General features: G+C 43.4%; 1 protein-coding gene across 3 annotated transcripts in view; it reads right to left on the bottom strand.

Annotated features, from left to right (window-relative positions):
- The window catches only part of FAM124A (family with sequence similarity 124 member A), a 99,880-nt gene that overhangs the window by 47,033 nt on the left and 30,721 nt on the right, over positions 1-22,126 (bottom strand). The window contains exon 4 of one of the 3 annotated variants that reach the window (XM_040448347.1): positions 15,718-17,804. The exons of the other annotated variants lie outside the window; for them this stretch is intronic. Coding sequence (XP_040304281.1) covers positions 17,691-17,804 — 114 coding nt within the window. The 3' untranslated portion in view covers positions 15,718-17,690. Of the gene's footprint in view, positions 1-15,717; positions 17,805-22,126 lie in introns of those variants that run through there. 3 annotated transcript variants of the gene reach the window in all.

Consider the following 22,126-nt stretch of genomic DNA (forward strand, 5'->3'; position numbering starts at 1 on the left):
TAATAGCAGCAAACACCTACTACCTTACTATGTGCCAGGATTTACTATTCTAGATCTTCTCCCTAGGAGGGACATCTCCAAGATGCTACCTTTACTCCCCTTCACAAGAATAAGCACAACTAACAACTATTTGTGAATGAGACACCACTGACAAAATCGTAGACCTGGGGGGCGAGGCTGATGAACCCCCTGCACCACAGAAAACAAGACAGATTCATTTAGAAGGGTAAGAGAAGCAACTACACCTTGACCGCATTGCCCCATCCCCAGGACAGCACAGCACCATGCAGAGAGGTCTCCCTTGAGCCTCCAGTGGGAAGAGAGAGCCCAGGGTGGACATCCCGCTCTGCCAGCATTGTGCGTTGCTCCTTGGGAGCTCCCACTCCTGTCTCACCTCATGAGGATCATGAGGGCATCTGCAGAGCTTGACGACTGGAAATCTGATCACGATGGAGAAGGTGGGAGGGGCTTGCAACCACCAGTAGTCGGATCTTGGCTGAGTTTCTACCTGCAGCACCCAAGCAGTAGTCCCAACCGACCTTGCTCATCTGCAGAGCCAAGATGGTGGCACAGTCTGACCAGGGAACTAAAACACAGGTCTGCCTGATTCAGGACTCACGCCTTCACAGTTCTGGAGCCCGGTCTGTCCTCTCACCCAGGCAGGGGAGCTGAGTCACAGTCCCGTCCACTGCTGAGTATAGCTCCTGGTCCCGCCTAACCAGGAAGCCACACTGGAACACCTGAAAGCTGCACAGTCCAGCCACACTTGAGTGGAGTCCAACAGGCAGAAGAGACACAGAAGAAATCCAGTGGCACCATTCAGCCAGGGTACCTGAGGTATGTGTTGACTTGAGTCAAGACCACACAGAGCCTTGTCAGGCTTGGAGCCAGTTCTCTGTTCCACCCAGGTAAAGGGGTTAATTCAGAGTTCCATCAGAACAGCTGGGAAATTACATGAAGTCAGCTCTCCTACTCTGTCTGGAAAAGGGAGCTAATTCATAGCTTCACTCTACTGAGGGTAGCTTTGAGCCCTGCCCAACAGGGAAGCCTGGCCTGAGCACCTGGGTAACAGCTTGGTCCAGCAGCGCTAGAGAAGAAAGCCCAATGAGCAGCCCAGCCTGTCTTCAGAGGCAAGCTGGTGACCCAGTCTAGGCAGAGAGTTTGGTGTACAAGTATGCCTGATTAGCTCCCCAGACAAGAGTCTTGTCAGCTTTCGGGTATACTCTGTGTGCCATGTCCCCTGGCCCCTTACCCCTCTGGGACAGGGAAGCTAACCCGTAGCCCTGTCCCGTGCTGAATACAGCCTCCATCCCTGCTAACCAGGAAACCTAACAAGAGCTCCTGGGAATCTCAGTAGCCCACCCTGCAGCCCTGATTACTGTGGCATTTGAGCAGAAAATCCAACTAGTAGCTCTGTATCCACAGAGCCAATATTGTAACCTCATCTGTACAGGGAGCTTAATGTGTAGGTCTGTGTGATTTGATTCCCAAAGAGCCTTGCCAGACCTGGGGACTGCTCTGCAACTGTGCAGGGAAGAGAATTTATTGCCACACCCAAAGCAGAAGAGCCTCCAGCTCTGGAAACCTAATCAGAGCTCCCAAGAATCTGTATAGGCCAATTTATAACTCCTATTATAGAAGCACTGAGTGGAGAGCCCAGCCAGTGGGCCCACTCATCTCAAGAGCTGGGACAATGCTCTGTCAGGCCACAGAACTTGGTGCATAGTTCTGACTAATGTGATCCCCAAACAAGAGCCTTGCCAGTCTTGGAGCCTGTATGGGGCCCTGCCTGGGCAGAGAAACTAATTTGTAGCCCCATCCACTACTGAATACAGCTGTCAGCCCACCCAACTAGGAGACCTAAACAGAGCACATGAGAAGCTGTGTAGTCTGCCCTACAGCCCTGCTTACAGTGACAAATGAATGGAGAGCACAACACAGGGCTTTGCCCATCTGCACGGCAAAATTGGTAGCCTTGTCTGACCAGGATATCCAGTCCTCAGATAATGAGCAGCATGGGCCTCGAAGCCTATTCTGCTACCCCACCAGGACAGGGAAGCTAATTCATAGCCATGGCTACTACAGAGTATAGTACGCCAGTCCCAATCACCTGGGAAGCCTGACCAGAAAACTCCAGGAATCATGGAGCCTATCCTACAGCCTTGCTTGAACAGGGAGCAGTCCTATCCAGTGTTATCAGCAGTTAGCACTCCCACCCACCCATGACCTCAGAGCCTTGTCAGTGGCCTCATCCAAAGATAGACTCTGATAGCAACCTCCACCTGCTTGAGTATGTTATCAGCTGACATGGCCAGATCACCAAGAAGAATGGTGAAGGACTGTCTGACAGAGTGAATGTGCAAAGTCTGGAAAAGGAAATAGCTTATTCAAACGCACAGACACTAATGTAAGGAATCAAGGATTGTGAAAAATTGGGTAAACATGAAACCATCATGGGAAATTTATAAAGCTCCAATAACTGACTTAAAGAAATGTAGATCCATGAAATCTATGAACTGTCAGACAATGAATTCAGAATAATCCTCTTAAAGATATTTAATCAACTAAAGCAACACACACACAACTAAATGAAATTAGGAAAACAATGCATGAACAAAAATAAGTTCAATAAAGAGATGGAAACCATTTAAAAAAACACCCCAGAAATCCTAAAGCTAAAAAAATACAATGACCGATCTAGAGAATTCAATGACCGATCTAGAGAATTCAATAGAGAGTTTCAAAAGCAGACTTGACCATGTAGAAAAAAGAATCAATGACCTGGCACAGGACATTGGAAATTATCCAGTCAGAGGAGCAAAAAGAAAAAAGAGTGAAAAATAGTGAAAAAAGCCTACAGGATGTGTGCAACACAATCAAAAGAAAAAACATCCACATTATGGGAATTCCTGAAGGAGAAAAGAAAAAGGACAGAAAGTAGATTTAAAAACAATCATGGCTGAAAACTTCCCAAACCTGTAGAGAGAAATGGACATTCAGAACCATGAAGCCCAAAGGACCCCAGACAGGTTGAACCTAAATAGGACTACCACCACCCCACATTATAATTAAAATTTCAAAAGTCAAAGACAAAGAATTCTGAAAGTAGCAAGAGAGAAGAGACAAGTTTCATGCAAAGTAACTCCCATCACATTATCATCAGGTTTCTCAACCGAAACTTTTCAGACCAGAAGTGAATGGGATGATATATACAAAATAATGAAAGAAAAAACTCTCAACCAAGAACTGTATACCCACCAAAGCTGTCCTTCAGAAATGGAGAGACAGACTTTCCCAAACAAGCAAAAGCTGAGGAAGTTCATCATGACTAGACCTGTTTTACAGGAAGCTAAAGGGAGTTATTTGAAGGAAAGTAAAAGGACACTATTTAACAGCATAAAAACATAAGAAGATAGAGTGAAATTCACTAGTAATGGTAAATATATAGTCAAAGTTAGATTCTGTAATAGGGTAATTAAAGGTGGTGTGTAATAAACTTACAACTTTAGTTTAAAAGTTAAAAATACAAACAAAATAAAAATAGTCACAACTGCAATAATCTGTTAGGGAACGCAAAGTACAAAAATACTAAAATGTGAGTGGGAGGAGAAGTAAAAGTATACAGTTGTTATCAGTTTAAAATAGGGTGCTATAATTTTAACATATTTTATGTATGCCTCATGGTAACCGTAAGGGAAAAATCTGTAGTAATTACACAAAGGAGCATGATACAGAAGTCAAGGCATACTGATCCTGAAAGACATCAATATATTTAAATACGTATGTATGTATACATATAAAAATTTATAAAATATGTACATAAAAATATATGTAAAATATATATACTATATATAAATATACATAAAAGCAAAAGAAATAAGGAGAAATGGATATACAAAACAGTCAGAAAACAATGAACAAAATGGCAGTATTAAGGATCTATCAACAATTATTATAAATGTAAACGGATTAATTTCTCCAATCCAAAGGTAGAGAATGGCTGAATGTATATATACATGTATATATAACCCCACAAGATCTAAGGATATGTTACCTACAAGAGATTGACTTAAAGATACATGTAGACTGAGACTTAAAGAATGGAAAAAGATATTCAAGCAAATGTTAATTAAAAAAAACAAGGATACCCATATTTATGTCAGACAAAACAGACCTTAAACAAATAATGGAAAGACGATACAAAAATGGCCATTATAAAATGATAAAGAGGTCAATCCTTCAAGAAAATATAACAATTTTGAGTATTTATACTCCCAACATTGGTCCACCTCAATATATAAAGCAAAAACTAACATAAATAAACACCAATAAATAATAGTTTGGGTCTTTGTAAAACCCTCTCAACAATGGTTTGGTCATTCATACATTAAATAAATAAGGAAACAGAAGATTTGAGCAAGACTATAGACCAAATGGACCTAACAGTCATGTACAGAACAGCTTATCTAACAAAGCACGATACACATTCTTCTCAAGCACACATGAAACATTTTCTAGGACAGACCATATGTCGCATCACTAAACAAGTCTTAGAAAATTCAAGATGAAATTATATCAAGTATCTTCTCTGAACACAATGGTATAAAACTAAAAAATCAGTAACACGAGAAAGCTGCAAAACTCACAAATACGTGGAAATTAATGCTCTCTTGAGCAACCAATGGATCAAAGAATGAAAAGAGAAATTTCTAAGTATCTTTAGACAAATGAAAATGAAAATACAATATATCAAAACTTACAGGATGCAACAAAAGCATTGTAAGAGGAAAGTTCTTAACAATAAATACCTACATAAGCAACAAAATAACAAAGTTAAGTCTATGCCTCAAAGAAGAGAAAACTAAGTCCTTCAGCTGGAGGAAGGCACTAGTAAAGAGCACAAATATATGAAACAGAGAGAAGGAAAACAACTGAAAAGATTAATGAAATTAATGTTGGCTCTTTAAAAGATAAACAAACTTGACAAAACTTTAGCTAGACACCAAGGGAAAAAGAGGGAGGACCCAAATAAACAAAAGTATAAAGGAAAGAGGAGACATTACAACAGATATTACAGAAATTTAAAAGATCATGAGAAGCTACTATGAACATGACAAACTGAACAGTCTAGAAGAAATGGAAAAATTCTTACAAACATGCTACCTACCAAGGCTGAATCGTTAAGAAATAGAAAATCTAAAACACCAATTGAATATGTACATTGAATATGTAATAAAAAAAATCCCCCCCCCCCAAAAAAAACCCAGGACCATGTGGCTTCACAGGTGAATTTTACCAAACATTTACAAAAGAATTAACACCAATCCTCAAATGCTTCCAAAACACTGAAGAGCAGGGGACACTCCCAAACTCATTTTACAAGGCCAGTAGTATTACCCTGATACCAAAGCCAGAAAAGGACACCACAAGAAAACTATAGACCTATTTCTGATGAATATATATCCAAAAAATGCTCAATAAAATAGTAGCAAACGAAATTTAGTGGCATGTTATAAGAATCAGTCACCATGATCAAGTGAGATTTATCCTTGGAGTGCAAGATGTTTCAACATATGCACATCAACAAATATGATACATTAATAGAATGAAAGAAAAAAATCATATGATCATCTCAATAGAGGCAGAGGAAGCATTTGACAAAACTTAACATCCATTTATGATAAAAATTCTTTTTTCTTCAATACAAATTCTTAACAAATTAGGTATAGAAGGTACTACCTCAACATAATAAAGGTCACATATGACAAACCCACAGCTAACATCACACTCAATGGTGGAAGGTTGAAAGCATTTCCTCTATAATCAGGAATTAGACCATGGTGCCCACTCTCATTACTCCTGTTCAACACTTTACTGGAAATCCTAGTCAGAACAATCAGGCAAATAAATTAATTAATTAAATAAAATGAAGATAAATAAGACATTAAAAAAATAAAAAAAAAAGATAAAAGGAATCAGCACTGGAAAGAAAGAAGTAAAATGGTCTCTAGTTTCAGGTGACATTATTTTACATATAGAAAATCCTAATTATGCCACCAAAAAAACTGTTGGATCTAATCAATGAATTCAGTAAAGTTGCAGGATACAAAATCATATGCAAAAATCAGTAGCATTTATATAACAGCAAATTATCTGGAAAAGAAATAGAGAAAATGATGACATTTTATAATAGCATCAAAACCAGCAAAATACTTAGGAATAAATTTAACCAAGGAAATGAAATTTCTCTACAGTGAAAACTACAAGATAATGATGAAAGAAACTGAAGATTACACAAACATAAAGGGGTTCAATGTACATGGATTAGAAGAACTAATATTAAAAGTGTCGGGGCGCCTGGGTGGCGCAGTCGGTTAAGCGTCCGACTTCAGCCAGGTCACGATCTCGCGGTCCGTGAGTTCGAGCCCCGGGTCCGGCTCTGGGCTGATGGCTCAGAGCGTGGAGCCTGTTTCCGATTCTGTGTCTCCCTCTCTCTCTGCCCCTCCCCCGTTCATGCTCTGTCTCTCTCTGTCCCAAAAATAAATAAACGTTGAAAAAAAAAATTTAAAAAGTGTCCACATCACCCAAAGACTTGTATAGATTCAATGCAATCCCTATCAAGATTCTAATGCCATTTGTTATAGAAGTAGAAAAAACAATCCTAAAGTTTACATGGAACCACAAAAGACCCTGAATATCCAAAGCATTCTTGAAAAAGAGGACCAAAGCTAGAGGTATCACACTTCTAGATTTGAAGCTATTTTATAAAGCTATGATAATCAAAACAGTATGGCACTGTCATAAAACCAGACACAGAGACCAACAGAACACATCTGAGAGACCAGGAATAAACCCATAAGTAGTCAACTAATATATGACAAGGGGGCCAAGAATACTCAATGGAGAAAAGATAGTTTCTTCAATTAATGCTGTTGAGAAACTGGATATTCACATGTAGAAGAAAGAAATTAGACCCCTATCTTACCACTCACGAAGTAACTCAAAATGGATCAAAGACTTAAATGTAAAATTAGAAACCATAAAACTCCTAGAAGAAAACATAGGGAAAAAAGCTCCATGATATGGGTTTTGGCAATGAACTTTTGGATATGATCCCTAAGGCACAGCAGCAAAATAAAAAATAAGTGAGATTACATCAAACTAAAAAGGTTCCTCACAGAAAAAAAATTAAAAAGTGAAAGGAACACCTATGGAATAGGAAAAAAATTGAAAACTACATATCTGGTTATTTTTGTATACTATTTGTACATAAAATATAAATATATGTGTGCGTGTATGTATATGTGTATACACACATTTATATATATAAATATTATATAAATATAACATATTTATATAAAGATATATATAGTAATTATATATCTTATATTTATATATATTTATATAAATTTATATTTATATGTCATATTTATAATATTAAAAATTTACATTTTATATATATACACTTTTACATTATACTTTACATATAAATATAAAATATTACAAATATTTACATATAAATTTACATTTATATAAATATAAATTTATATAAATATGATATATAAAGATATATTTATATAATTATAATATATATAAAAATACACTTATGTATATATTTATACATATATTTATATATATAAAATCACTCAATAACAAAACACCAAATAATCCAATTTAAAAATGGGCAAAGAATCTGAATGGTAATTTTTCCAAAATGGTACACATATGGCTAACAGGTACATGGAAAGGTGCTCAACATCACTAGTTATCAGGGAGATGCAAATCAAAACCACAATGAGACAATGCCTCATGCCTGTTAGAATGGCCATGCCCAAAAAGACAAGAGATAACAAATGCTGGCAAGTGTGTGGAAAATTCTTTTGTGTACTGTTGGTGGGATTGTGAAGTGGTGGGCCACTATGGGAAACAATCTGGTGGTTCCTCAAAAAATTACAAATGTAATTACCCTATGACCCAGCAACTCTACTTCTGGGTACATATCCAAAGGAAACAAAAAGTCATGATGTCAAAAGATATCTGAAACACCATGTTCACAGCTGTATTATACACAACAGCTGAAACATGGAAACAACCTAAGTGTCCATAGTGACGGACACTTCTTTGAGTAAGGAAGTTGTGGTATATATTCACATTGGAATGTTACTGAGCTATTAAAAAGGAGGAAATCCTGCTGTTTGCTACAACATGGAAAGATTTTGAGGGCATTATGCTATGTGAAATAAACCAGACAAAGACAAATATGTGATCTCACCTACAAGTAGAATCTAAGAAAAAGCAAGCTCATAGAAAAGGAGATCAGATTTGTGGTTCCAGGGGTTGGGTAGGGGGATGTGTGTGGGACCTGGATGAAACTGGTCAAAGTACCAACCTGGAGTTATAAGAAAAATAAGTACTAAGGATGTCACGTACAAAATGATGGCTATTCACAACGCTATATGGCATGTTTGAAAGTCATTAAGAGCAAATCCAAAGAATTCTCATCACAAGGAATAAACTTTTTCTTTTGGTAACTATATGAAATGCCTGGTGTTCACTAAACGTCTCAGGGTGATCATCTCACAATACATGTAGGTCAAATCACGATGTATACTTATATACAGTGCTATATGTCAAATATATCTCAATAAAACTAGAAAAGAATAAAAATAAGTTCCTTCCCTGTATTTCAGTGACTCCATCCCATAATCATCACGGCTTTGCATTGGGTCAACTTAGCTATGCGGAAACTATGTTTCCTGGAATTCCCTTCTCTGTATGATTCTGTGTAACGTTGGTCACAAGAGAAATGTGCTTGGGACGTGAGGTGGAAATGAAGGAGTGGCCATTTTTCACGCTCTACAGGTTGGAGCAGGGTGCTAGGCACCGTGGCGCCTTGTACATGCAGTGCTGGTCTGCTTGCTTGCCTGGTGGGCATGTGGCTCCCACTGGACCTCCACTGTCAGCTGCTCCTGGCCCTGGTCAGGTGTCAGGTGCATTTCAGGTCCATTCCAGCACACCTTTGACCTTGACTTCCCCTCAGCTTTTTCTCCTAACTGTTGATCAGATCTGGGGAAATCTCAGGTCCAACACCAGGGGCACAGCCTTCTCTGCCAGTTCCCATGATTATGTACAGTCCTTATGGTAGGTCACTCATAAGCCTGAGTGAGCCCTGGTTGATATAGCTGTCCTACGAGGTGCTTATTTTTATTACCCTCCTTGACAGATCTAGAAACTGAGGCAGAGAGAATGTAACTTGCCTGGGGTCATAGAGTTAAGTTTCTGGAAGACATGGGATACAAATGCAAACTGTGGCTCAGAGGCCAAACCTGGGATAATCATTTTTCTAATATGGAAAATGGTAAAAAAAAAAAAAAAAAATGATTCTCAGCTTTTGGAGATTAAAGGTGATATATACCCACAAGAGAGGCAGATATATGCTTATTAAGTGGAAGCCATTGGTTTCAGCAGAGAGACATCTTAAAGCATGAGCCACCAAACCCAGTGACAGAAGGGGACTGATATGTGGGGGCAGGGGGTGTTGGGTAGGAGTGAGGATTGAGTCCCGAAGGATGTACCAGCAGAAGGTGACTTGGGTTTTGAGGGACCCTATGAGAACAGGAACAAGGACAAGCGGCAGGGAAAGAAGGTGCCTCATGGGTCCACCTGAATGGTCGCTCCCATCCTGTCACTATAAGGTTTTATGTACGCCATCTATAATTTATTTCCTCTTCCCAAGTCTTTGACAAATAACAAGCATTAAAACACTTCCAGAGCAAACAGGACAGCATCTCTCACCTAAACACAGCAATGGTTACAGCGACTAAAGTCATCAGTCATCCTCGACTTTATCCCTGGCCACACAAAAAACATTTCTGCATCTTCTAAAAGTCATAGCTGAAGACCATCCACTGTTATCTTGACTGATTGTTATAAAAGGAACCTGCTGAAACTCAGCACCCAGAAACATTTGTGTTTTCAGATCTGGATTTTTTTTAAATCAAACAATGAAAATTGTACTTCTCTTTCTGCTTTGGCTTTCAGGAAGCTCAACAATGAATCCCCAATTCCTTTTTCTCTGCCGTTCTCTATATGTTTTCTGATCTCTCAAGACAACTATTTTTTTTTTAAAGAATTTTTTTTTTCCCAACGTTTATTTATTTTTGGGACAGAGAGAGACAGAGCATGAACGGGGGAGGGACAGAGAGAGAGGGAGACACAGAATCGGAAACAGGCTCCAGGCTCTGAGCCGTCAGCCCAGAGCCTGACGCGGGGCTCGAACTCACGGACCGCGAGATCGTGACCTGGCTGAAGTCGGACGCTTAACCGACTGCGCCACCCAGGCGCCCCTCAAGACAACTATTCTGCGATATACACACTTACTTAAAACACTTGCAGAAGTAAGGCAGTACATAATTTATATATACCAAATACAGACATTAAGAAGTATTAACGAAATAAAAAGTAAAGTAAGGCAGTACATAATTTATATATACCAAATACAGACATTAAGAAGTATTAACGAAATAAAAAGTAAAACCAAGCAGGATTATGTAATATTATCAGTAAGTAGAAGTAAAATGAGGGATACTGCTTGCTTGCCTCCTTCCCAAAGTGATTGGAGATATCTGTGTGCCCAAGTGGAATGCTATGCTAGTTTTAACCACATCCCCCCTACTTACAAGTCACTGAGTCTAAAGCCCATTTAGAAAAGGCTCACTTGGCTGAGCAAGAGCCTTACTGTGAGACCCAGTAGAGATGTGTCTCTGTCACTTGTTAATCACAGTGGCTCTTCAGCCAGGGGATGCCTGATGGCCTTTTATTTAACAGGGAAGGACTCGGTGAAGAGGCATCTTCAGCGATACAGTGAGATCCAGGGGCCAGGGAGGTGGGCAAAGAGGTCAGGAACCACTCAGATCCCTTTTGGCCAGAGCAGGACAGTCGAATCCAGGCATCTTCCTCCTGCACTTGCAGAGTGCTCACAGAGAAGGCACTCTACCCGATCTGGAGTCACACTTGGTCTCCTGGGAGCAGAGCTGGCATTGGGGCACGCAGGCCACCAGCTTTCAGCAGCAGGTGGAGAGAGAGCCCTGTGGGCCAGGCTGGGGGTTGTTCAGGCTCTTCCTCCTGCTGCCACTGCCCCTCCCCATGACTGAAACCCTCCACTCCTTCCTGCCTCCCTTCAGGACCTACTGATTACCCTGCCCCACCCTTGGTCCACACAGCAGAAGGAAAGGTCACAGCACAAGGTCACTCAGTAGGAAAGGTTAGGGCTCCCACCCGAGGGTCTGCAGACCTTCTGGCTCCCACAGACATCAGCAGGGGCTATACTGGGTCCAGGAGCCCTCTCTACTTCACCATGGCCCTGGGGGGGGGGGGGGGGGGGGGGAAACCTAAAAGTCCACTGCCAGTTGGTACTGGCAGTGTGGGGCTATTATTTAAAAGCAGGTATTTACTGGAGCCTGCTGTGAGCGGGCTCTGTGACAGCCACTCTGGTACATATTAACCGGATCCTCCCAGATGTCCCCTTCCAGACCACCTTGGGAAGAAAGTGATTCCTCTTAGGTGACAAAAATCCAAACTAGTGGAACCTAGGCTTCTCAGGTGGCAAAGCTGTATGTGAATACAAAGAGGGACATAGAAATTCCCTCAGCATAAAGTTTCAGAGGGTCCAGGGGCTCATTCTCCCGGCATGAAGCCAAGAATCAGGCAGAAAGCTCCTTAAACTCAAAGTAACATTTGAATTTCCATTTCGTTGGGTAGAAGGTTGGAGGTGAGAGAGAGAAAATCAACCAAAAGATCTGAAGCCCTTTAGCAAAATGTCTTTGCTGACATTTCTTTTTGAGGACAGGTGAGAAAGAGAAAGCGAACAAAATAGGTTTTTAAAGAAAATGGATGTATACGTTTTACGTGACCAAAACCCCAAACAAAATAAAACAAAAACCGAAAGCTGGAAGAAAATGCACAAAAACGTTCTGTTATGGTGGTAGCAACAGCGTCGTCGAGAAAAACTCTCACTTCCAAAAGTAAATTTGGGGAATTTGGTTTCATTACTTTCTAAGGAAACTTAGAGAGCAATGAACACATCAAAGAATGCCTAATTGGAAGGTGACAAAAAAGTCTATTAACACAGGAGGAAAAGTCACTGGAGACTAAAGTAGGTGTTTGGTGTGGCGTTTCACGGTTTGGCCAAGCTGACAGGGCTGGCAGGTTACCAGACAACAGGATTCGGTCTGGATCTGTGAGATCTGCAGCCCAAACTCCTAACGGCTGGCTCCCAGAAGGCATCGGCCGAGGTCCTGTTGCCCCTGGCCCCAGAGGGAGGCGCCCCAACTCCGGAGCATACACACCACACCCCACTTGGCCGCACCACACTTGCACACATCCTGCTCCATGGAATGGTCTGGACTGGCTGTGCACTTGGAGCCCAGGGACTCTCCTGGTCTTGAGAGGAGACATTCAAGGTGTTTGCTGACTCAGACGGCTCCCCAGAGTGCCAGACCATCCGTTTCTGTTGCAGTTTACTTACAGACACAGTGAGGTTGGCCTGGAGGGGACTGGCCCAGCTGGCCGGGAGCCGTTTGCCAGGTGCAGAAACAGCAGCACTTTCTTCCAGATCTACCACCAAACCTGACTCCTTTGGGAGCACAGCCCTGGACAGACCAAACTAAATAAACTAAGTGAGACAGGCAGGCCAAAAGGAAAGGTGCTCTAAGACTAAGAGCAGAAAACATGCTTAAAATTCCTCACTCTCCTCCCTCTGCCTCAGAGAGCTGATTCTGAGTCTTGCCAAGGCTTCAAATCACAGTTTGCTTCTTCCCCCCCCCCCCCCCCCCCCAAGGAGAAAATTACTCTTCCTTCCAAGCCTGAAAGAGCTATGATGTCACTTACACATTCTGCAGAAATACCAAGGCCAGACGATGCTCTGGGAAATGATTTTCAGGGGGCGACTTTCAACCACCCTGGGTAGTCTGCACAGATAAAATAGCCCAGTATCGGCACTGTAGTTGGTTGAAAACAGTAATTTTCTTCAGAGTCTGGACTGGGAGCCACAAACCTTGTGAGTAGAGCCAAGTGGCATGCCCGATGGCCTCTGGTTCACGTGGTGTGAGTAGATACCTTGCCCCTTGGGTCACTGCACCCCTACCCTGAGAATACTAGAGACCAAGGGGGAGGAGCTAGTGTTTACTGAGTAGCTGCCGTGCACTGGACATCAGGCTTAGCGCTGGGAACAGGATAAAAACAGTTTTAGGTTTTGCACAGCAAAGGAAACCATCCGCAAAACAAAAAGGCAACCTACTAAGTGGGAGATCTCTCAAATCATATGTCTGACAAGGGATTAATACCCAAAATATATAAATAACTCATACAACTCAATATCAAAACAATAAACAATCCAATTAAAAAATGGGCAAAGGACCTGAATAGACATTTCTCCTAAAAAGGCGTCCAGATGGCCAACAGACACATGACAAGATGCTCAACATCGCTGATCATCAGGGACATGCAAATCAAAACCACAATGAGCTATCACTTCACACCCATCAGAGGGCTATTTTCAAAAAGACAAGAAATAACAAGTGTTAATGAGGATGTAGAGAAAAGGGAACCCTCATGCGTTGTTGGTAAGAATGTAAATTGGTGCAGCCACTGGGGAAAACAGTATAGAGGTTCCTCAAAAAATTAGAACTACCCTATGACCCAGCAATTCTGCTTCATGGGTGTGTGTATGAAGAAAACAAAAACATTAATTCTAAAAAATATATGTATCCCTATGTTTATTGCAGCAGTTTTTACAAATGTGGAAGCAACCTAAGTGTGCATTAGTAGACGAATGGGTAAAGATGTGGTCAACGTAAGTATGCGCGTGTGCGTGCATTGTGCACGCACATACACACAGAAATATTACTCAGTTACAAAACAGAATGCAACCTTGCCATGTGCAACAACATGGATGGACCTAGAGGATAATATGATGAATAAGTCAGACAGAGGCAAATACTATAGGATTTCTCTTCTATGAGACATGTGAAAAAAGAAAACAAACTAAACAAAACAGAGGGGCGCCTGGGTGGCTCAGTTGGTTAAGTGTCCGACTTCAGCTCAGGTCATGATCTCTCATGGTTCGTGGGTCGGAGACCCGCAGGGGGCTCTCGGCTGTCAGCACAGAGCCCGCCCGCTTCAGATCCTCTGTCTTCCTCTCTCTCTGCCCCTCCCCTGCTCATCTCTCTCTCTCTCAAAATTAAACATTAAACAAAAAATATTAGGAAAAAAACCAAAACCAAACAAAGCAAAAGCAAAACAGAAATGAACTCAGAGACACAGAGAACAATCTGGTGATTTCCAGAAGGGAGGGAAGTAGGGGATGGTCGAAATAGGGGAAGAGGATTAAAAGGTACAAACTTCCAATTACAAAATAAATAAAACATGGGGATGCATGGGGAATGTAGTCAATAAAACTCTAACAACTTTGTATGGTGATAGATGGCAGCCAGATTTCTCGTGGGGATCACTTCATAATGCACATAAACATTGGATCGCTGCTGTATACCTGAAGCTAATATGTCAATCACACTTCAATAAAATAAAATAAAAAATACCCTCAACAAACAAATGGGCTCCAGTGGGTTTCTTGTCACTGAGGGGAGGTAGACAATATATTTTTTTTAAGAGGAAAAAAGCACAGTAGCAATTTCATTCTGATGAAAACAAAACAAAACGAAACAAAAACAGTGTGAGGAAGTTCTGCCCACTCTCCAGATACTTCCTGCGATTTGACTTTTTTTTCCTTGAAAAAAAGAATGATACATAACTGATACGTAACATTATGTTCATTCCAGTCGCACAACGCCATGATTCAATACGTGTATGTATTGGGAAATGATCACCACAAAACTGTGACTTGTGTTCTCAGCCTTCTGTCCCAAGCCTGCTACTAAGTACAATATACTTTAGAAAGTGGACACGCCCCAGGCAGCAATAATCGAACACAAAGCGGCCACTGGGTAGTCCTGCCTTATACTATCCCGCGTATGGTGAACACGGAGGGTGTTACCAGCCGCAGCACCTGGGAGCTGGTCAGAAACGCAGGATCTCAGGCCTCACCCCGGACCTCCTGGACCACAGTCTCCGCAGGCACGCCCTGACAATCTGTGATTTTCATGCCTGCTGAACTTAGAGAAGCACTGCTGGAGGGAATGCCCAGGCCCCCACCGGGTCCCCCGGACAAGGACACGGACTAGCACGACCAATGTGTGCTCGTGAGTCAAAGGTGCCGAGGGCCACTGCTAGTCCCCCCAGTTGCTGTTGGTGATAACGCCCCTGGGGGACGGGCAGGGAGAGGCCAGGGGAGGCCGCCCACCCCTCCTCTTTGCCCTCTGCCCAGTGTCCAGTGGCCTGAGTCCCACCGCAGTCAGCTAGGACACTCCTGTCTCCGTCTCCTCCTCCGGGTCCTTGTCTCTCTACATCCCCCTCGCCCCCAACCTCCTCCTAACAGCCACGTGCGGGCTTTCCACCACTCAGTCTGCCTGCACTGGGCAGGTCCGAAACAGCCCAAAGTCTCCCACCTCTCTCCCCTTCTGTCTTTCCTTCTTTTATTCATTCAAACACTGAGCCAGACACTATTCTGGACGCTAGAGATTCACCAGTGGGCAAATCAGAGAAAGTCGCCGCCCTCAAGGTGCTTATGCTCAGTCACTAGAGAGCAGGTTAAAAGGTGACAGTGCAGTGGAGACCAAGAAGGCAGGGCAGGGAGCCGGAGCGTCTGTGTGCGAGAGAACAGGAAACGGGTGTTTTTCATTGGGTGGCTGGGGAGGCGTTGCTCATGAGGGCACGCTGAGCGGAGACCCGAGGGGGCTGAGGGGGCAGCCACAGGGCCCTTGTGTGGCTCCAGGCAGAGGGGACAGAGCAGAACGGGACAGACAGCAAGGCAGGTGGCCGGGTGGAGTGTGGCAGGCGAGGCAAGAACAGTGGACCTTGGAGAAGCAGGCTTGTGTTCCACGTGGGGCGGGATGGGCAGCCCCCAGGGGCTCTGAGCAGAGGACTCCCACGGTGTCACTTGTGTCTGAGAGGGCCCTCTAGCTGTGCAGCGGAGAGTCAGCTGCAGAAATCAGGACGCTACTCAGGGGCTCCCGGGGAAACACCAGCGGCTGAGCCGGCCTGAGGTGGCAGTGGTGAGAGGTAGGTAGAGTCTGCGGGGATTCTGGAAGTGGAATAAACAGGGACCTCCTGAAAGAGAAGGCCCCAGAATGACTCTGGCGTTTCTGTCCTGAGCATCTGAAGAGTGGTTTGTGTTTCCAGTAGCTGGTTTCTCACTAGCTGCCTCCCTGCCCTCAGGACGGCAGCCCTGGGCCCAGCAGCCCTGCCTGGGTCTCTGTGTCTGCTGCTGCCCTGGGGCTCCCCTGAAACCCCCGGACCCACGGCCACCCTCAGTCAGCTCAGCTCAGGCATCAGTTCTTCTAAGAAGACTCTCGTGACCATCTGATCCCTGGCCAGCATCAACCAATCCACCCTTTGTGTAACAATAGCCCCTGTTCACTGATTCATGGGTGCTGACTGAGAGGTAGCTCAAAGGCATTCTTTCCAAATGTCCAACCTTGCACGGTTAAGAATTATAATTCCGTATTTGCAGATTGGAAAACAGAGTTTTAGCAACGTAATGTCACGTGCCTGGAGTTACTCAACTCGCAAGTAAAAGAGTTAGGGTCCGATCCCAATACATCTGACTACAACGCCTGTGTCGTATACTGCCCTGTGTGAGTATTTCAAATCACAGCATCCGGAACATTTTGCTGGATATTTTTCAGTCATGGTTTGCATGACTGCTGCCTCCACTGGGCTGTGAGCTACTGAAGGGAGGTGTGGGGTGCGGTGGTGGTGACGGGGATACTGTTGGCACAGAGGGGTTATCTAATAAATGTTTGCCCAAGTTTGTTTTCAACAGGGGATCACAACCCAGACGTAAGAAGCTATAGGGCGGTCATGGACCCATTTGAGATTCCAGTAATGGCTCTAGGCCCTCTTGCCCAACATCACATTCATTCATATACTTATTCATTTGACAATCTAGTAGTAGAGATAGATAATATAGAGGTAAATATACAAAATAATTTTAGATGGTAGTAAGTATGTGAAAAAAATAGATAATATCATAGAGAGTGCTGGGGTCAGGCAAACGGAGCTACTTTAAGTGAGGCAGCAGGGAAGGCATCTCTGAAACCCAAATGATGAGAAGATCTTGGAGGAGATGATTCCAGGTGGAGAGAACACTGGGTGCAAAGGCCCTGAGGCAGGAGTGAGCTTGCCACATCGGAGGAACAGAAAGCAGGCCAATATGGAAGGCGTGAGGGAGCAAGAGGAGAGAGAAGTGGGAGATAAAGCTGGAGAGGTAGGTACTGACCAGCTGACGTAAAGCCTTAGGCCTTGGTGAAGGTCTGGAAGGGCCTGCAGGGGCCATGAGACGCCTCTGGAGAGTCTTAATCTTGAAAGAGACAGATCTGATGCACCTTTTCCAATGATGCACGTAAACACATGCATACAACCTGTGCATGGCATCCAAGGATGGCAAGTCAAGAATTTCTGCTGTAGAGTCTAGTTCTAGAGTACATGGGGTGCATCATAATAAGACAGGCCTCACTTCAATGTTTGCTCTATTCTTTCCAACCTCCTAGAGCCGAAAATGACATGCTGTGGCCTCACAAAGAGCAAGGCTTTCTCTTCTTTGGCAAAAAATAAGTCTTACCCTGTGTGTTGTTGGTGGAAATAGAAAATAGTAGAGTTGCTACAGAAAACAGTATGGTGGTTCTTCCCTATAAAAAAAATGAACACAAATTACCACACGATCCAGCCACTGCACTTCTGGGTGTACGCCTGGAAGAAGCAAAAGTAGGAACTCGAAGAGATATTTGTACACTCACGTTCACAGCAGCATCATTCGCAAAAGCCCAAAGGTGGAAGCGACCCCAGTACCCATCAGATGAGTGGATAAACAAAAAGGCGGCATGTTCACAAGGGAATATCGGTCAGACTTAGAAAAGAAAGAAATCCTGACATGTGCTACCACGTGGATGACCCTTGAGGACGTTATGCTGAGTGAAACGAGCCGGTCATGGAAAGACAAATACTGTATGATTCCCCTTATGTGAGGTCCCTAAAGTAGCCGAATTCACAGGGACAGAAAGTAGAGTGGTGGTTGCCGGGGGCTGGGGGAGGCGGCACGGGGGTTGTTGTGTGATGGGTAAAGTTTCAGTTTTGCAAGACGAAGAGAGACCTAGAGATTGATGGTGGTGGTGTGGGCACGACGTGGATGCACTTCACGCTACTGAACCACACATTTAAAAATGGTGAGGATGGAGGCGCCTGGGTGGCTCAGTCGGTTAAGCCTCCAACTTTGGCTCGGGTTCACGACCTCACAGTCTGTGAGTTCGAGCCCCGCACTGGGCTCCGTGCCGACAGCGTGGAGCCTGCTTGGGATTCTCTCTCCCTCTCTCTCTCTCTCTCTCTCTCTGCCCCTCCCCCAATTGCCCTCTCTCTCTCAAAATAAATTTAAAAAATAAAGACAGAAAAAATGTTTAGGATCATAAATTTTATTATGTGTCTTTTACCACAATTCAGCACTTTTAAGAAGTCTCTGGAGCCCCCTCAGTCCCTCAACTGCATCCTCATCAGCCTCTGTCCCCATGACCTCACAGCACCGGTGTCCCCCGTGTCCCGAGACTGGTGGTCCACTCCATCCCCTCACTATGTAAGAAGACAAGTAAAGTAGCTGGCACGGATGAGGCCTTAAAAGCTCTCCAGTGAAGAGAGTCTCAGAGATTGAGCCTGGCATCTCAATAATTATGTGTCTGGTTTCTTGCCCATTTTTAAAAGTTTACTTTCTTTTGAGAGAAAGAGAGCGTGCGCACTCATGAGCAGAGAAGGGGCAGAAAGAGAGGGAGAGAGAATCCCAAGCAGGCTCCACACTGTCGGCATGGCGCTTGATGTGGGGCTCGAACTCAGAAACCATGAGATCCTGACCGGAGCCGAAATCAAGAGGTGGACGCCCAACCGACCGAGCCACCCGGGTGCCCCTGATTTCTTGCCCTTCAAATCTTACCTGACCCATTTTGTCCAAACGGATTTCCCCTTTTGCCTTTTGCGGACACAAAGAACAGCTGGTGACCATCCCCTATGGAATAAGACTCCCAAAGCCTTCGACAGCATTGTTCAATTACCTTGCTTCTTTGAAGATGCTGTCAACGTTCCCCAGCCTGAAGCTGCAGTCACTTGCTCTTGAGGAACCGAGCCTTGTGCCCTCAACTGTGCTTTGCGTGTGAGTTTGGGTGCATCCCAAATCATTCCTTAAGGACAGCTCTGGCTCTGCCCATGGCAGGGCCTCCAAAGGAGGCAGGTGGCCCTCCATTCAGGCCTTGGAGAAACAAACTTGAGGAGACTGCTTGAAGATGTATCCCTCCTTTTAGGATTAAGCCAAGTGCCCAGGGGCTGCTGGCAGAGACTGCCTTGTTTTGCCCACCCTCTGTGCGGTGGCTTTTCCACACTATGCTTGGCAAGGTACCCTGGCCCACTCTGAGGACACCGTATAAGAAAGAGGTCTGTAAGGCCTCGGTGCAGTTATTCTAGGGGTACAGGTGAGGGCGGGCTGTTGATCCTACCGTGGACATGAGAAGGTGTGGGTGGCACTGCTCCCACGACTCAGAACGAGGCAAACCTGCACATCTTAGGCATGGCTTATTTTTCCCCATGGACTCTAAATCCTGTCACTGATGAGTGTCCCCTGTGTTTCTGCTGCTAGAGAACTCTAAATCAAATATGAGGACTACTTCTGGAAGGATGCTGTCCAACAGAACTTTCTGTGATGATGGCAATTTTATGTATCTGTGCTAGTCAATAGTGTAGCCACTAGCCACGTGTGGTTACCGAGTCCTTGAAGTGTGTTGAGATTGAGAAATTGGAGTTTGCATTTTAATTAATTCTGATTTTAAATTTAAATGGCCACATGTGGCTAGTGGCTACCAATTAGCTCTAGATACTATATGGGAAATGCATGCATCCTGATATCACCTTTGGCTTATGTGATTTTCCGAGCAATATATTCTGTCTACTTCAAATCCCTTTGCTGTCTAATTATTTATAATAATCTTCTTGTGTGGTATATATCATTGTCAGCTACCTTAAATCTTTTTAAAATTTGAGATCTTCGGGGCGCCTGGGTGGCTCAGTCGGTTAAGCGGCCGACTTCGGCTCAGGTCATGATCTCGCGGTCCGTGAGTTCGAGCCCTGCATCGGGTTCTGTGCTGACAGCTCAGAGCCTGGAGCCTGTTTCGGATTCTGTGTCTCCCTCTCTCTGACCCTCCCCCATTCATGCTCTATCTCTCTCTGTCTCAAAAAATAAATAAACATTAAAAAAAAAAATTTGAGATCTTCTTATAAGTACAAAAAAAAAAAAAGATAACATACCCACATTCCCAATTTCTTGGACTAGATACTTCTTCCCCACTTGCTGCAAAACGGAGTGATTAGTATGTTCGTTTGCGGGAAGGGCATTGCAGGAGTGGGGAAGAAGCCTTCTCTGCCGTCTCTTCATCTGGATGCTGCTTACACAAATGTTCAATTCGTGAAAACTCACTGAGCTGTGCACTTAGGATATACGCACTTTTACTATATCATTTATTCTTCAATAAAAAGTAAAGGGAAACCTATAAAGAGAACCTGCCGTGTCCAACATACAATGTTAGTTTAGCTCAAGGGGATGCGGAAAGATTCAGACAACTCGGATCGTGACTCCAGAAAACTGCAGTTTAGTGTCACTGAGCACGAATGGAAATTTCTAGGATGCATTTTCCAGAGGGATCTCGGGCAACTTGTGCTAGCAACTCCCCACCCTCCTCTTCCCTGCCTTCCCCCCGCCGAATCAAGCAGTGCCAAGAAAGGAGAGAGGAGTTTCAGGAGGAGGAGGTCTTTCTTTCCATCTTATCGTATTTTAGTAAAAAACATTTCCAGGAGTGCCTGCCTGACTCTGTGGGTAGAGAAGGTGGCTCTTGGTATCAGGGTCATGAGTTCAAGCCCCATGTTGGGCGTGGCGCCTACTTAATTAAAAAACAAACCAATAAAAACCAAAACATTTCCAAATTCTTATAAAAGGCTGGGTAACTCCCAGAAAAAACCGTCCGTCTCTTCCAGGGGAATTAAATCAAAGGAAGAGTTCTCTGGAATACGGAATGTTAATAGGGCAGGACGAGGAAATAAAATGCAATCTGTATTTTAAGAAAGCAACTAAAAACTACCCAAGATTTGCTTCAGTGTATGGGAACTCCACCCAACTGAACAAAAGCATTTATATTAGAAATTATAATTGAAAATATAACTTGGGAGACATACACTGCTAAGGATGATGTGGCTAAAAGGTACTCTTCCAGGCAGGTCCCTCTCTCCATGACTTAACTATCTTAATGTTGCTAAAGACTGACACATAAATTTTTATTTTGAAAGTAACTTAAAGAGATGGGCGGGTGCATATTTCATGCTAGAGCAGGTTGCTTTCTGCACTGATTCTGTCACAGTAACCTGTACAAATGGCCATAATCAAGAATTATGGGGGGGTGAATATTAGTCATTTCTGTCCACAGAAATGGACAGAATTTGCCTCCTCGACATATTACTATATGGAACAAAGGCCTGCATTCCTGAGACCCAAGATACAAATCTTTTTTCTTACCTTTTTCACACTTTGATGCTCTAACTTCAAAAGCCTGCACCTGTACAGATTTTATAACCATTTAAATGTGTGACTCTTTGAAATATTCTTTCAATGGTTCCTCTGAGCACAGTCCAGGCCAAGTTTTTATACTTTGTTCTTTCACTTCCGTTATTACAGGCATCAAGAGAAAAAGTATTCTAATTACTGCAAAAAAGGAAGAAGTCCCTTCAAAACAATCATATTCATTTTGGCCTTTTAGCATAAACAAAACCCTTCCATTTACTTTTACTTATTCAACTGCATTATATTTTGCATACAAGCATCAGCAATCTTCAAACACAAGAGACAATGGAGCAAATGCTAGCTAGCATTCAGTTCACTGAATAATAAAGCAATATTATTTAGTTTCTTATCTGTATAGTTCAAAGAAAAAAC

Source organism: Herpailurus yagouaroundi, unplaced genomic scaffold, assembly GCF_014898765.1.
Source record: "Herpailurus yagouaroundi ecotype Mexico unplaced genomic scaffold, PumYag 197, whole genome shotgun sequence".
In the NCBI taxonomy this organism is placed as follows: Eukaryota; Metazoa; Chordata; class Mammalia; order Carnivora; family Felidae; genus Herpailurus; species Herpailurus yagouaroundi.